Raw genomic sequence first — 14,572 nt, 5'->3', positions numbered from 1 at the left:
GCTGGGAGGAGGCCTCGGGGAAGACCCAGGACTAGGTGGAGAGATTATATCTCCACACTGGCCTGGGAACGCCTCGGGATCCCCCAGTTAGAGCTGGTTAATGTGGCCCGGGAAAGGGAAGTTTGGGGTCCCCTGCTAAAGCTGCTGCCCCTGCCACCCGACCCCGGATAAGTGGTCCAAGATGAGATGAGATGAGAGTGATAAGATGAGCCAACATTATAATTCTACCATTAATATAAAAAAAAACACATATCATTTACATCTACATGAAATAACATTCCATCAGTATAACATAATGTCACATAATGTCGACAAAGCTTCATGTTATATAGAAGGATTGGTTATGTCATAATGTTTTCACATTAACGTGTGTTACAATACAATGGAAGTAAAGTAGTATGCAATTTGGCAAATGGAAAAAAATCACTGATGAGTTGGGCCTCCATTTTCCTTAAGTGTACATTGAAATGCACATCCACTGAAAATTAAGAAGAGACAGGTCGTTAATGAAGTGCAACATATAAGCGATGACATAACCTGTATTGCAGTAACCATATAATGAAGAAACATTATGTCCCTTCATCAGTCTATCCTGGACAAATGATTATTTCCTATCTAGTCCAGACCAACAGCTGCTGTGTGTGAAAAGACATGAACGTCTGATGAGAAGCATATGTTTAATTACCTCTGATTCTTTTAGATTCATGGATTTTCCATCAGACAGTTGTTTGAAGATTTCTGTTGAGCAACACACAAGTAGTAAATATGGTGCATCACCTTAAGCTTTAAGCATTTTACATTCTATATCTGGACTAGACCAACTAGTCGTGAACTCCTGATCTTTCCAATACAAATATATGTATTTTGAGACATTTATAAGACGAGAGTGGTAGACAGTTACTTCTGTTACAGTGTCATTGTTTGTCCTACTTGACTTCACTCACTGTGCATGCAATCCAAGCGAAGGATGAGAGTGATGAAGCTCTCCAGCGTCATGTGTCCGGCGGAGGCACCGTAGCGAAGCGCCAGCAAATTGAGCATGTCATCTTTAAACCTCATTCCTGTTCAACATGTACGTACAGCAAGAGCTTAGGAGGACTTCTGGAATTTAGTTTATTCTTATTAACATCTTGGTGTGACACATGTTTCGAACGAGCCAAATTCCCACTTACACAGTTAGTCACAAATGGACATCTGTTTGGACATCAGACTCATTCTCTCTTTAGTCCGGCATTATAACAACCCCAACGATATTTAAAAGGTCAACTTTTTCACAATTTCTCTGTCAAAAAATGATCAAATAAGAAAGATCTGCAGTTGGTTTTTTTTGCATACACATTATTAGCTTAAGTCAAAGTCAAATACAAATCAATAATAGTGGGAAGGAATGTGTTTCCCTAGGCAGTGCTTATAGGCTTCGCATCGCACCATTTAAAAACACTTTAATACTGTCATTTTGTCATGACCCCAGTCTGTTTAACTGCCATAACATATGAGTCATATTCACCTTACTATAGATATTATTATAGTAACTGGAAGTGTGTCTGTCTCTGTCTTTGTGTCTGTCTTTGTCTCTCTCTGTCTATCTGTCTGTCTTTTCTCTCTTTCTCTCTCCTTTTCTTCCTCCCCAACCGGTGCAGACAGATGTCCGTCCTCCACAGAGCTGGGTCTGTCTGACGTTCCTGTCTGTTATAGTGAAGGTTTTCGTTGCCACCGTACTCTACGGGGGAATTGTTGGGTCTATGTTTATCATAAATAAGTCATAGAGTGTGGTCTTTACCTACTCTGTAAAGTGTCCTGAGATAACTTTTGTGATGATTTGGCACTATAAATACAATTGAATTTAATTGAATTGATTAATACGAACCAGCCTTCCAACTTAGTAGTTGCGGTACAAATTCAGTTTTCAACAATCTTTTCCTAATCCTAAGTGTTTCTGTTGCCTAACTCCTGACCATGTAGTTTTCATTGAATTTTTAGGTTAGCTTTAGTATATATCATAATATATATCAAATATTTTTGGTCAAGGGAATGAATATATCCTAAAGTGGTCTACCTGAAGCTATGAAAGCATTCCTCAGCTCACTCAGCGACAGTGTTCCAGTTCGTGAAACATCAGTGCGGAAGAACATGTCCTGGTAAATAAAGAAAACACAAACAATGATCAAATCTTCTACACAGATGCACATTTATTTATAGAATGAAGATGCTGCTATATATATATATATATATTTATAGAGAGAGAGAGAGAGAGAGAGAGAGCAATGTATTCAATATCGCAAAAGATTTACGATCAATTTGAAGGCTTTAACCTGGACTTGGTTCCGTTTACCTTGTAAGTGACGACCTTCTTCCACAGACGAAGAAATTCCGCACTGTTCAGTTTGCCAGTGATTGATGTCTAACTCAGCATTAAGGTATAAGCACTGTGCATGTTTTAGCCTGAACTTTATAACTGTTCTTGTGTGTCAAATATACAAAAAGGCAGGCAGGTTGTATTGCCAGTTTGCATTACGTTCTATGTAACTGCAATCACTGTGAGGGATTTTTTTTTCACATTTAAGCAGCTTGACTAGAGTAGAAGTTTAGTTAATTTATAAGTTATACCAAATCATAATCAATGTCACATGCATCACCGCAGGATACATCCATGAGAGCAACCATGCTACGACAGGCATCAATGCTGAAGCCTCCAGATTTCAAGTCTCCTAAAACAAAAACAAAGTTTCAGCATGAGACATATTTGGCATAAAAACCTTCAAATACGTGCACGTATCATTTAAGGTTTATAGCAATGTATTTTATTGACCTCTTGTGCTTTTTGTCAAGCCTTTTAATGTTATTTTTACAGTCCAAACCTTTCAAGATGTTTTCATTCAGAAGCCTCTGCAGCTTCTCAGCATCCACTTCTTCAAACTGGAAATGAATAAAACAAAACAAGCTATAATAGACTGGGGTAAACTTTCACTAAAGCTTTCACGAGTGAGTTTTCTGTCAGTCATATATTATCAGAACAAAGAAGCTGTTCCCACAGCGAGCTAGCAAAGACTGCTACTGTATTTGGCTAACTTAGTTGCCAATTGTGCCCAGTTTCTGCTAACATATCCAGCAGCCACTATGCAACATTAGCATCCACTTGAGTCAGGGTCTAACTCTTTTTTTTTAAACAGTTGAGGCTATAAATGAGGTTGATAACGGCAATAGGTGAGACCCAAACATAAGGTTGGGCTGAAAAGCACCAACATGCCTCATAGACTGTAGATGGACACATTGGACTGCTTGACAGCTCCCCATAAACCAAAGCATCTTGAGCGCCCCCTGGTGTCTGGCTGCAGCATCGACCCACCCCCCTCCATTTAAGCGAAGGGGACGTGGACAAAAACAAAAAAAGTCAAACTACATTCATTCATTCGTCTTCAACCGCTTGTCCCTGTCTGGGTCGCGGGTGGCTGGAGCCTCGGGCGTGAGGCCGGGTACACCCTGGACAGGACGCCAGTCTACTACACCTCAAATAAAAAAATTCTAAAAATTCTGTCAGTGTAGGTAGTGTTTACCACACTGATGTATGTTCGAGTGTTTGTTTTTCTTGTAAGTTTGGTTTTGATTGGCTGGTTTTACAAGGTGAAACGTCATGAGTGACAGCCGTGATCGACTTGTCATTGTTCTGACGGGTGTTTGTCACTTAAAAGAAATGACTCTACCGCCCAATCACTACTGAGCAGACTCTGGTTGCACAATTCCCACACGGCGTCGTCCATCTTCATATACAGCCTATGACATGCTCTGTAAAGATGAGGGGAACTGCAGAGTAAGGTGATAATTATTTATCATTATAATGACCTCTCTCACTATTTGACATTGTGCATATAAAAAAAATATTGGATTACTATTATGTGAGCATTGGTTGGATTTTAAATATTTTTTTAATTAGAGTAGTAATCAAACCCAATACATTTATGTTGGCAAGTATATGAACATTACCTTGTCGGAGTATTGCCGGAAAAGCTTTTTCTTTTTTTCGTCCTCCTGTGGATTTGTGATCTGTATGGGCTGGAAATTAAAAGAAGATTTTACCCCCAATGAAACGACAATGAAATTTGTCAGAACAGGAAGTACAGTCAGTATCATGTCACACAATATCCAAATAACGTGAACACCAACAACACTGATATTATCAAATCTTGCACACCTGTTCGACTGACTCGTGTTTATGGTCACCAGAATTCTCACTGTCGGGGAAGAGCATAGACATTCAATGAGGGATCAGTGATTTTTCTCTACTATTATTATTATTTTTATCACTAGTAATGTGTTATTGTTGGTATGATGTTATATTATGGTGTCTGTCATATCTGTCCTTTCTCGCAACAGTGAGAAAAGCAGTGGGTGGTGAAGAGGATGAACGTACTAGCCATGTGTCTCTGCCTTGGAGACGATGGTCAGGATGAAGGAGGCTGTCTCATTGGGATTGAAGGTGGACGGCACGATCAGGTATTCAGCAGGCTTCAGCAGAAGAAACTCCATCACCTCACGTGCATTCATGTAGGTTTTAGTTTGGGCCACAGGTGTGTGGCTGCCGAAGAAAGCCGCTGGGAATTTCCCCGTATGTGCCTTGTACTGTAATAATAAATATATATGTATATATATTTAGTTCTCTTCTGTTGAGATCATTTAACCTGAGCTGCACAATGTGGATGGAGAAGGGTTATAAATGGGATTGGAATTAAGAAAAATAGTTTCTTACTTCTTCCTTCACCTGGAGGGAAATCAGTGGAAGATGAGTTCATGTTGGGGATAAAAACAATCAATTCAATCAGTGACTTTCAAATTATCAGTAAATGTATAATTGTTTCATGTAAACATTCAGTCACTTGAACTAAATAGCAGACCAAGATGTGAACCTTTAGCTAGCTGTTGCCTAAAGTACAGATTACATGAACTTTGACTTTCCATTTACTGTGTTTACATTTGATTTACTGCGACCCTTCTCTGAATCCTCCCTGATTGTTTCTTTCAATGGTCAAGTATTGAAAGCCTCTCGTGTCTACTGCATGCACAACACATCTAAGATGGTCCTCACACTGTGACAGACACACTAAATAATCATATTTACCTCAAATACAGCGAGTCCAATGTGGAGATTTTGGATTAGATGTCTGTTCCTCTTGTCAGACTTTTGCATTAGAGACACCAGCACATTTTTCTCGCCATCTTTCTCAAGATAGTCACCGTCAATCTTGACTCGATACTGCGGATTAGTCCAGAAACTGTCTGGAAGCAGAGAGGCGTGCGATTTATTTGTATTTTATAATGTTACAAAGATGAGGGTCAGGGATTTGATGAATTTACCGAGAGTAGGAACTGATGTTAGGTAAAGAGTCTCACTCATCAATGAGACAAAATCCATAACGTGAAGCTTCACACTGAGCAATGAATACAGGAAACAGCTATCAATGTATTGTTTAAATGCGAATTAAAATACAACAGCTCTTCCCTGTAGCATGCATGTTGTTTCCACATTAAGACTTAAAGCTCATCAAAACACCAAAGTCAGTAGAACAACTTCCCAACCCAGGGAACGAGACCGTCCAAGGAGCACATGAATGCAGCACAAGTTTTTCTCTCAAAGTGGGAATTTGCCACATTGTTTTGCTTAAGTTCTGTTGCTTGTGACCTCTTTGTGTATGACCAAGACATCAACATCAACAGCTAGGGAGTTCTAGCTTAGTACTATCTTGAATAGTTTATCTAGCATTGGCTAAGCTAGTCATGTTTTTATATTTACCAGCCACGACAGTAACTCTGGTATTGTTTTCACCTCATTGATAAAGCAAATTATGTTAATAAGCTGATAACTTGTTGCCCCGTTGTTAGTGATGTCACTCATCAACTACCACAACACTACTGGCGACGCTATCATAACCATCATTACCAAAGAACCATTGGCTACCTGGAGGTCCAAAAATATAAACAAAGATAGATCGGGTATTCAGGCTACTGACGCTAGCTCCAATAAAGCTTTTGTTCCTTTATTTTCTATATACGGAATAAATCCATATATTATATATTATAAGGTTAAAATGGGGAACTGGAGTTTCCATATATGTTGAGTGTTGATAATAACTCTTGCCCAAAATAACCTGTACCCTACCTTTTGCTGAACTTCACTATAAATCTCCTGGTTTTGTACATAAACCTCCTTGTTTTACATTATTAGAGTAAGGGTAGGAGTGAAAACAGGATATTCACATCTCCTGCAGTGCCACATTCCCAAATGACTGGTTGATGCTGACAGGACAGGTCCCACTTGCTAGCATGATTAAAATGGTTATCAATCCTACAGTTTGGCAAATAATGTGAAGCCATATCATGACATCAAATTTTGGTCGAGATATCCTGGAGGTACCTTTATTATTCATGCATCCTCCAGCGGTTATTCCTGCAACCCATCTGCCCTCAAACATGGAGGTCTTCCAGTGACGAGAGGAGTCTCCATCAAGGTAGTCGGGATACATGGAGCAGATGTCAAGATCAACAAAGAACTTACAGAGGTCTTCCAGGGTCATCCTGTTGAGTATCATATTAATAATGTGAATATTTTCCCTCTGGATGTGATGCTGAAACTATGAAAACAACCCTAAACTTGAGATATACAGTGCAACATAAGCAAATGAAGATGTATTCCTTCTGTATGAGTTGGAGTTTGTTAAGCGGTGTAGATGAAATATTTTATAATCACAAAACGCCCAATTTACCTGTAATGTCTATCACTTAATGACTTACAGTTCCCTCTGTGTATTTTTGAATAAGTACGTTTGTGAAGGAGCGACAAACAAGCCTGTTGCACAAGGTGTTTTGTGCCTGAAAATATTTTAACAATCCTGTTACAGACAACTGTCACTCTTTTCAACACAGTATGTCTGTTATCCTATGGAAGCCCTGAAAGGCAAGGGGATTTTCTTTTTCTACAGATACATTTTGAGGCTTAGTTAGCTGCTTTGAGGTTGAGAAAGCCATGCTGAATGAAGTGCCTGACGCACGATACAAAGGGAAGTAAAAGTTCAGCAAAATACAGCATGAACAACATGTTTTACTTTTATCAGTTACCTACAAATGTCTGTAAAACATAGTGGGACTGTGCGTAGGGGTCAACTTGGGTTAAACAGTGTAGATATAAGGTCTCATGGAATCATATTGTGAAGAGCTACTTAATATTCACATCAATGGATGACGTGATTATGATGCCTGCAGGCAGCGTAAACCTAAATCTAATGTGTATATGAAGCACCTGGATACAAGAAATCCAATATGTACAATAAGTGTAACAACAAATAGCAAGTTAAGCACACGCCTGGACATTATTTGTACATCACAGCTGATGCGTCTGGACATGGCTGTTACACATGAGGTCTGTGTGTTTGAACTGTAGCAAGCTGCTGTTGTCTTCAGTTGATTTAAGAGGATAAACACGCGGTCTACAGAACCAGTCAAAAGTCTGGACATGCTTTCTCATTCACTTGAATGGTAAAGCATGTCCAAACCTTTGACTGATACTGTATGTCCACGCATGTAAAAATGATGCATTGAGCTGGGAACTGGCTGTGAGCAGCTCACTTCACTACCTATGTTAATCGAGATAATGAACTCCTACATATGAGTTAATATCTCCTACGTAAGAGAAGAACTTTTGGCCAACAATGCCCCAATAAATAAAAAATGCACCATGCCTTTCATGACTTCCTTATATTTCACCTTGCACAACATTAAAATCACACCACAGTGAAATGCATTCAAAATATTAAATATGTAATATGTTGTATTTTATAATGGTGCATAAGGGTTGTTTTTCTATTTCCTGCTATTGTTAAGCATAGTTGTGAATTTCTTACATTTTAAAACATTGCACTTTAATTATCTGCTGATTTGTAGTAGTTACTTTAGCTGCTATTGTGTAGGCGTAAGTGGGACGGAAAACATATAGACCCTTAATTTAAACTGAGTTTGCTTACCAAAACTCTCCATCATCAGCCACTAAAAGGCACATTTCCCGATCTTCAGCACTCACGGTTTGCCACAGAGACGACCTTCAAGTTAAAGTTCAGTAAGAGGGGAGACAAAATTTTACTGACAGTTGTTTTAAGGCATTCAGAGGTAAATTGCAGCACATGTCCCGGGGCTTTGAAACTGTGCCCCTCAATTATGTAGTATGCAGTATGCAAATACAGGGATATAGAGCAGGGGGCCTTCTCTGTGAATGAAAAGCCTATGTTTTCACTTGTCTTTAAGGCAGGCCATTATAGTGGATCACTTCACTGTAACTGGGAAAACCAGTTTATAATAACCAGAGGGAGATTTTCAGATGACAGCTCTCATTAGCTTCTAATGCTCCTTTTCAAACGACCTTATAAGAGAGTTACCTACAGAAATGCACAAAAAAGACCACTGTAGTGATTATATTTTCAAAAAGCAAGTGGTGGCAATGTGGATCAACTCCTCATCATCACTCATCATGCACTGACACATCCAACACTGCACACTTTTTCTCTGAATCTCTTTTTACTGTGTGCTGGTCATTTCTTGCTGCAGGTGTGTAAGCAGTTGATGGTGAAATGTGTAAATGTGAACCACAACTTGCACTATTATATGTCTTAGATCGAGATGTTTGAGATCTACGCTGCTGACCGCCTCTCTGTAATTGTTACACACATCATACGAACTTGAACTTGAACTTGAACTTCTACTACTAAATAGATCTTCAGCTATTGTGTCATTGTAAAATAATCTCAACATTTCCACATATTAGAGCCATGTCTCTGTAAAAGGGTCTCTGAGTTGTTCTCACCGATCGCTCCAGTCTCCGTTCCACTCTCCTCTGCCCCAGGGGTTCCACAAACGCACCAGGTTTACTGCTTTCCCCCGGATCATCACCTGAACAGTGATCATCATGGGATACAGCCCCACAGTTATGTAGCATAAACTTAACAAAAATGCAAAATAATTCAGGTGAATTATTTGCAAAGGTATGCTTCAGTAGAAGCCTACAAACCTGGTGGCTAATATAATCTTTTTGATAGTTATTAATAGCTGTTTGTTGTGTTGATGCTTAAGTGCAATGTCTTGAGTTAATTCTTCACCTGTTTCACACCCGTGACAGTGTAGGCATGGCCTTGGACCAATCCATTTGGCAATAGCTGGTTGCCAGGTGTCTCCTACAAGCCAAAAACATCCATCAGTGATAACAGTTGGCTGACCTGCATTTAAAAAACTATGCATAAATGTCGTAGACACAATTTACATGAAGTACAAAAGGAATGTGCAACAGCAGTATAAATAATTGGCTCAATTCAACAAAAAAACATTATTTTGAAAGGTGAAAATTCAGTCGGCGGAAAGGCTACAGGGTTTTTTAATTTTAAAGGTAAACAGTAAATGTTCTCATCTCATATTCTACGTGTTCACACACTGAAACTGTAGCAGGAGTTCTGTTATGATGTCAAAAAACACTGTCGCTTTTTGCTGCGAACAGCGTGCGTCACATGGGAAAAAAAAAGGCGTGATGATGAATCTCTAGGTGTTCCCAAGCCGACACATAGCCGAGCCGCGCTGCTCAGGCGGGCTGTGTGGCCTGGGAGTAAAACCACACTTGCTGGGCCTTTTATGTTGCATTCAATGAAATTTCACAATGGACTAATTTTAGCTGGAACATATTTAAATATTGTTACTGACAATTAAATCTGTTGAGTTTTTCTTACAGTAGTAGAGCGTGAGGTGATTTTGGATATTGGGATGTTAAAGTTAAATTGACTTGACTTGTTTCTCTCTGAATTACTTAGATTTTAAATATCTGATATTGTTCGTATCTCAGTTTGTCACATCTAAATAGAGGTGAATGAAAAAAGAAGCACAGCAGATTGATAAAAAAAAGTTATAGCCTACTGGGTTTGTTCCCAATGTTGAACAGTTAGGTGCTTTACCCTCCTCCAGAAAAGGTAGACAAGCTGGCAAGGCTACCAAAAACTAGCCTACTGATGCATTCAGCTTTCTAAGTCAGCTGTGCGACCCTCACTTTGCAGGTCACAGTGGCTCTGTTAAGGGAACAGAATCTGCCTATCAACACCTCTAAAGCCTGGTAATTAACACGTCATATCTTGTTTGATAGTGCAAGAGACCGGCAAGCTGATTCCCCCTGTTTCCTGTCTTTGTTCTGAAGCACACCAGCTGATGGCTGTAGCTTCATATTTAATAGACAGATATGACCATGACAATGAGTATCTCTGTCACACCGCGGTGAGGAATGTCCTGTCTTGGGCTGTTTGTCTTGTGAATTTTTATTTTGAAAAGTAACTCTCCTCTCGTTTCAGGTCACTTGCCCTTCCTCTTGTGTCACCAGTCTGGTGTCTCCCCTAATCCCTGATTGTTTCCACCTGTGCTCCCTTCCCTGGTGTATATATTGTCTTTGTCTTCCCCTGTCACGTCGCCAGAGTATTTCGTCATGTCATGAAGCTCCAGCATTTCACAGCCTTGCCACAGAGTTGCCTAGTAAATTGATAAGTATTGCCTTGCTTGTTTTTCTGTTTTCTTGTATACCTCTGACGAAGAGTGATTTTGATTTTGATGAAGTTTTTTGGTCAGTTGAGAACCCTTTTTGTTTTCTAGAAAGCCATAGCCCTTTGTTTTGTTCCTCCCTCCTTGTGGAGCGCTTTGATTTTGTAATTATTCTCAGCACAGTGTAGAGTAGATAACTTTATAGCCTTTTGTCCTTTTCCTCCTCGAGAGTGAATTTTTGTTGTAACGTTTCTTAGTTTATTCATTATTAGACCAGTGTAGAGTTTTTAGTTTCTCCTCCTTCGGGAGCGAATTTCAGTTTCTAGCCCTGTTTATGGTTTTCTTGTCTATACTCTGTCTGTTGACGAGGTAGAGTTTTAAGCCGTTTTGTTGTCACTTCTTCTGAAGGAGATACGAGAGTTTCAGAATAAAAGCCTGTCATACTCGTTCTCTGACTGCATCTGAGTCCTCATTTCGCCAGGCCTGACAATCTCATCATAATCTCAGCAAGAAAGTCAAACTACCTCCTTTAAGCATGAAGAACAAGGTTAATCAAGTAAAACGTTGTTTTGTTATGGGTATGGAAGGGCTGAGGAATGCCCATGGATTATAAGGAGACTTTTCTGAAAATTTCAAAAAGAAAAGTAGAAAGACTTCATCCACTACTCTAACATTTATTTTTTCCCCCACATATCTCAGGGTCAGACAAGTTAACTATGTCAGTAATTATAGTATTTACGTCTTTAACAATGTGTGCAGGAAGAACATGAACCCATCATCTTTTCGTCACATTTTAAGTGACAATGGATCTCTTCAGCCTCCAGTGCTCCTTCTCACGAGAAACATAAATTCCAACCTGTCTTTTTGTTTAAGTTTTAGTTTAGTTTAGTTTAGTTTAGTTTAGTTAAGTTAAGTTTAGTTTAATTAAGTTTAGCATCCCTCTAAATAGTTTATGTGCAGTTTACAAAATATATGAAAAAGGACCAGCCAGTGTCAGTTTTGTGTGGTAAATGTGAACTTACCCCTTTTGATGTACCACAGCCCATCAGTGATGTGGACTGACCAGCTCTACACATCAGCTCCCACATGTTTGCAGGGGGATCCGAAAGCTGGATCCACATGTGAACACCACCTGTGAAGTCCATCATAGCCTCTGCGGGAGTTCCAGCATCCATGTCGGTATAGGAACCACACACTCTGACAAAAATGGATGTAATATTATTTGTTGTTCTTGCAAAGCACTGTAACTGTGTTTTGAAAGGTTCTATATACATATAGTTTATTATTATTATTACGGTTGCTGTTACTCTAGATATAAAAATAGTACTTGATGCTTGGAAAACACATTTATGTCTGAGAAAAAAATGTACTGTTCTTTTCCTACTTGGCATAGGCTTTCTCCAGCAAAGCAGGCCAGAACTCATTTTTGTCTTTCGAGTGGACAAAGATCAGTCTGCCATTTATCGTCGGAAGTTTGTCATCAATGACGACATCCATCCACCTCCCAAATCTCCAGAACTGAATGGTTTAAAAAAAACAAGGAAATATAAAACTGTTCCTTTAGAAAAAGTGAGATATGATACTGAATGCGTCATGAAATCTGTGCCAACGTGTGTTCATTATTTTTTAGTGTGCAAAATTTTCCTTTTTCACATTGTTAGTCACAGTAAATGATCAATTTCACCAAATTGCGTTTTCAAATGTGTAAAGTGCAAACAAGAATTTGGTTAGTGACATCACATACACACAGTAAGTCTGATTTCTGTCGGTGTTCAATAAAAAATAAACAATGAAAAAATAAATGTGCTGTTATAATTGTACCCTGAAGTGGAACAGCCCGCAGTATTTCTCATCGAATGTTTGCTCAAGAGGGACGACTTGCCCGAGGACTTTTTTCTGGAACGTCAGAGCTCCGATAGACGCAAGAAACCAGCAGTTTCCTGAGTAAACAAATGATCATTGAGTTGTTCAAGAGATAAAAACATAACAGTACATGACGAATGAAGATATTTCCCTACCAAGTATTCCTTGGCCAAAGTCAAATCTGGAGATCCCGTCAAGTATCAAGGCTGGCTTAGGAGAGATTTTCTGAAACAGAGGGAGTGATAGTCAAAAATGACTACTAACAAAAGAGGATAGGTTCCCATTTTTTAAAGTCTTAGTGTCCCAACCCGTCACATACGTACGCCTTATGAGGACCCCTTGGCATTACGGTACTTCCAGAACATGTGTCGTGATTTCAAACATTGGTTGGGTTAGGAGAGATCGTGGGTTTGAATAAATACATTTGTAACAAAAGTGACGCACGGGACAAAAAGGGGACAAGAACCAGGGTCAGAAAGTCCCGTGTTTGTTTGACCCGTCTGCCAGCCCGACATCCTCCCACAGAAACACACACACACACACACACACACACACACACACACGCACACATGCACACATTACACCCCTGCGGCTGGTGTGATCCCATTGCAAGATGGTCTAATATTGAAACTGTCACAAATCAATACGTGCGTGTTTTTGTATGTTGAGCGTTGATTTGATCCATCAGTTTATTTCACAGGTTATTTGACCACATATACTTTATTGTATGTTTTTCCAGAGCTTGCTAAGCTGCAACCAAGACACTATTTAGTTATTAATGAATTTAATTTCAATTCAATTCAATTCAATTGTATTTATAGTGCCAAATCATAACAAAAGTTATCTCAGGACACTTTACAGAGTAGGTATAGACCACACTCTATGACTTATTTATGATTTACATAGACCCAACAATTTATATAATTATTGCTATACTGTTATAATGTTTTGAATATTTAAGGAGAAGGTGTTTTGCAGTCTTTACTAAGTCAGAGGGTCCAAACAAAATGCCATCATCCTGGAGAGGGCAAAGCCTTTTTAAAAAGTGAAATAGGAGGTTTAGTATTTTTGTACACACGTGCACTATCGAAGTATAGCAGCTTGTAAAGGAGCCATTTAAAAACATGTAAAGACAAACACACTAGACTGCACTTGACTTGTGTGCTGTTACACACAAAGCCATACATACCATACCTGTTTGAACTGTGGGAGGCAATTTTTCAAACACAGGGAGAAATGCAAATTTCACTCCAACTAGTCAGTCAAGTTGAGTGTGAACACAGAACATGTTCAAGGTGCTACACAGTGAATCACTGAAAGATGATATCTCAGCACAATTGGCTTAGTGCCCTGCCGATGACAGACGACTTTAAATGACATGCTCGATTAAACATTAACATTTACTGTGACAAGGGCTCTCCCCTGCCTCTGTTTAACTCTTCCAAAACACTCACCCCTGGTCTCAGCCACACCACACGGGCCAGGTCTTCAGGGCTCAGTAACCCCTCACCGATGGAGTGCCTGTCAGGGGGGAACATGTTGTCGATGTACCGGACTCCTTGGAGGAGGCAGTACTGTTGCAGCTGATGGTAGTCCTGGTTGAAGAACCTGTCAGGGTTAGCAAAGCTCCCATAGCCATCTTTCCTATGACGAGCCTCCATAATGTTCAGACACACACCGGGAGCAGACATTGGTGCGGTGTTTGGCTCTGTTAAGGACAATGAGATTCATAACCATCGTGACATTAACAATAATTTTTCATGCAAAGTTGAGATATGAATGAAAAAGTACAGTAAAGTAAGTTTTGGTCTAGATAGACTATTTATGTAGTCTGTGGGGCTCCGCTTTGAGTGATGAGAACAGTTCTTCCAAAAGATATTTCCTCATTTGCTGTCAACATGTTGTCCAAAATCTCCCACAGGTGTTCAGTCAGGTTGAGATCGGGGCCCATATTTATCAAACTCCTAAGAAATGCACGACTAATAACTTGCTTTAAGCAAAAATAACTAATTATGTTATTTTGCAAAAACATATGGATTTTTTTTTTATGTTAGTTATATTTGTATGAAATCAAGTATCCGGTAGCAATTGATGTAAAAATAACAGTTTACATTAATGACATATGGATGAGAATATCGTAAATTGGCTGAAAATAATTTAAAAC

General features: G+C 39.3%; 1 protein-coding gene across 1 annotated transcript; it reads right to left on the bottom strand.

Annotated features, from left to right (window-relative positions):
• Nucleotides 1-451: 451 nt before the first annotated feature.
• Nucleotides 452-14,099, bottom strand: LOC310954871 (calpain-1 catalytic subunit-like; the record flags this gene model as incomplete). Its single annotated transcript, XM_083924559.1, has 20 exons — nt 452-478; nt 686-738; nt 945-1,061; nt 2,057-2,135; nt 2,333-2,401; nt 2,647-2,708; nt 2,859-2,916; nt 3,982-4,050; nt 4,190-4,229; nt 4,409-4,617; nt 5,114-5,271; nt 6,407-6,567; nt 8,010-8,084; nt 8,843-8,928; nt 9,135-9,209; nt 11,568-11,742; nt 11,930-12,063; nt 12,367-12,485; nt 12,564-12,633; nt 13,863-14,099. The coding sequence occupies 20 exons, from the start codon at nt 14,097-14,099 to the stop codon at nt 452-454; spliced, it is 2,073 nt and encodes a 690-aa protein (XP_083780685.1).
• Between the last annotated feature and the right edge of the window lie 473 nt (nt 14,100-14,572).

The sequence above is a fragment of the Echiichthys vipera genome (genome assembly GCF_963691815.1).
Source record: "Echiichthys vipera genome assembly, chromosome: 12".
Lineage (NCBI taxonomy): Eukaryota > Metazoa > Chordata > Actinopteri > Perciformes > Trachinidae > Echiichthys > Echiichthys vipera.
Note: the sequence above shows the minus strand (reverse complement) of the source record. Positions and strands in the feature narration are given on the sequence as shown.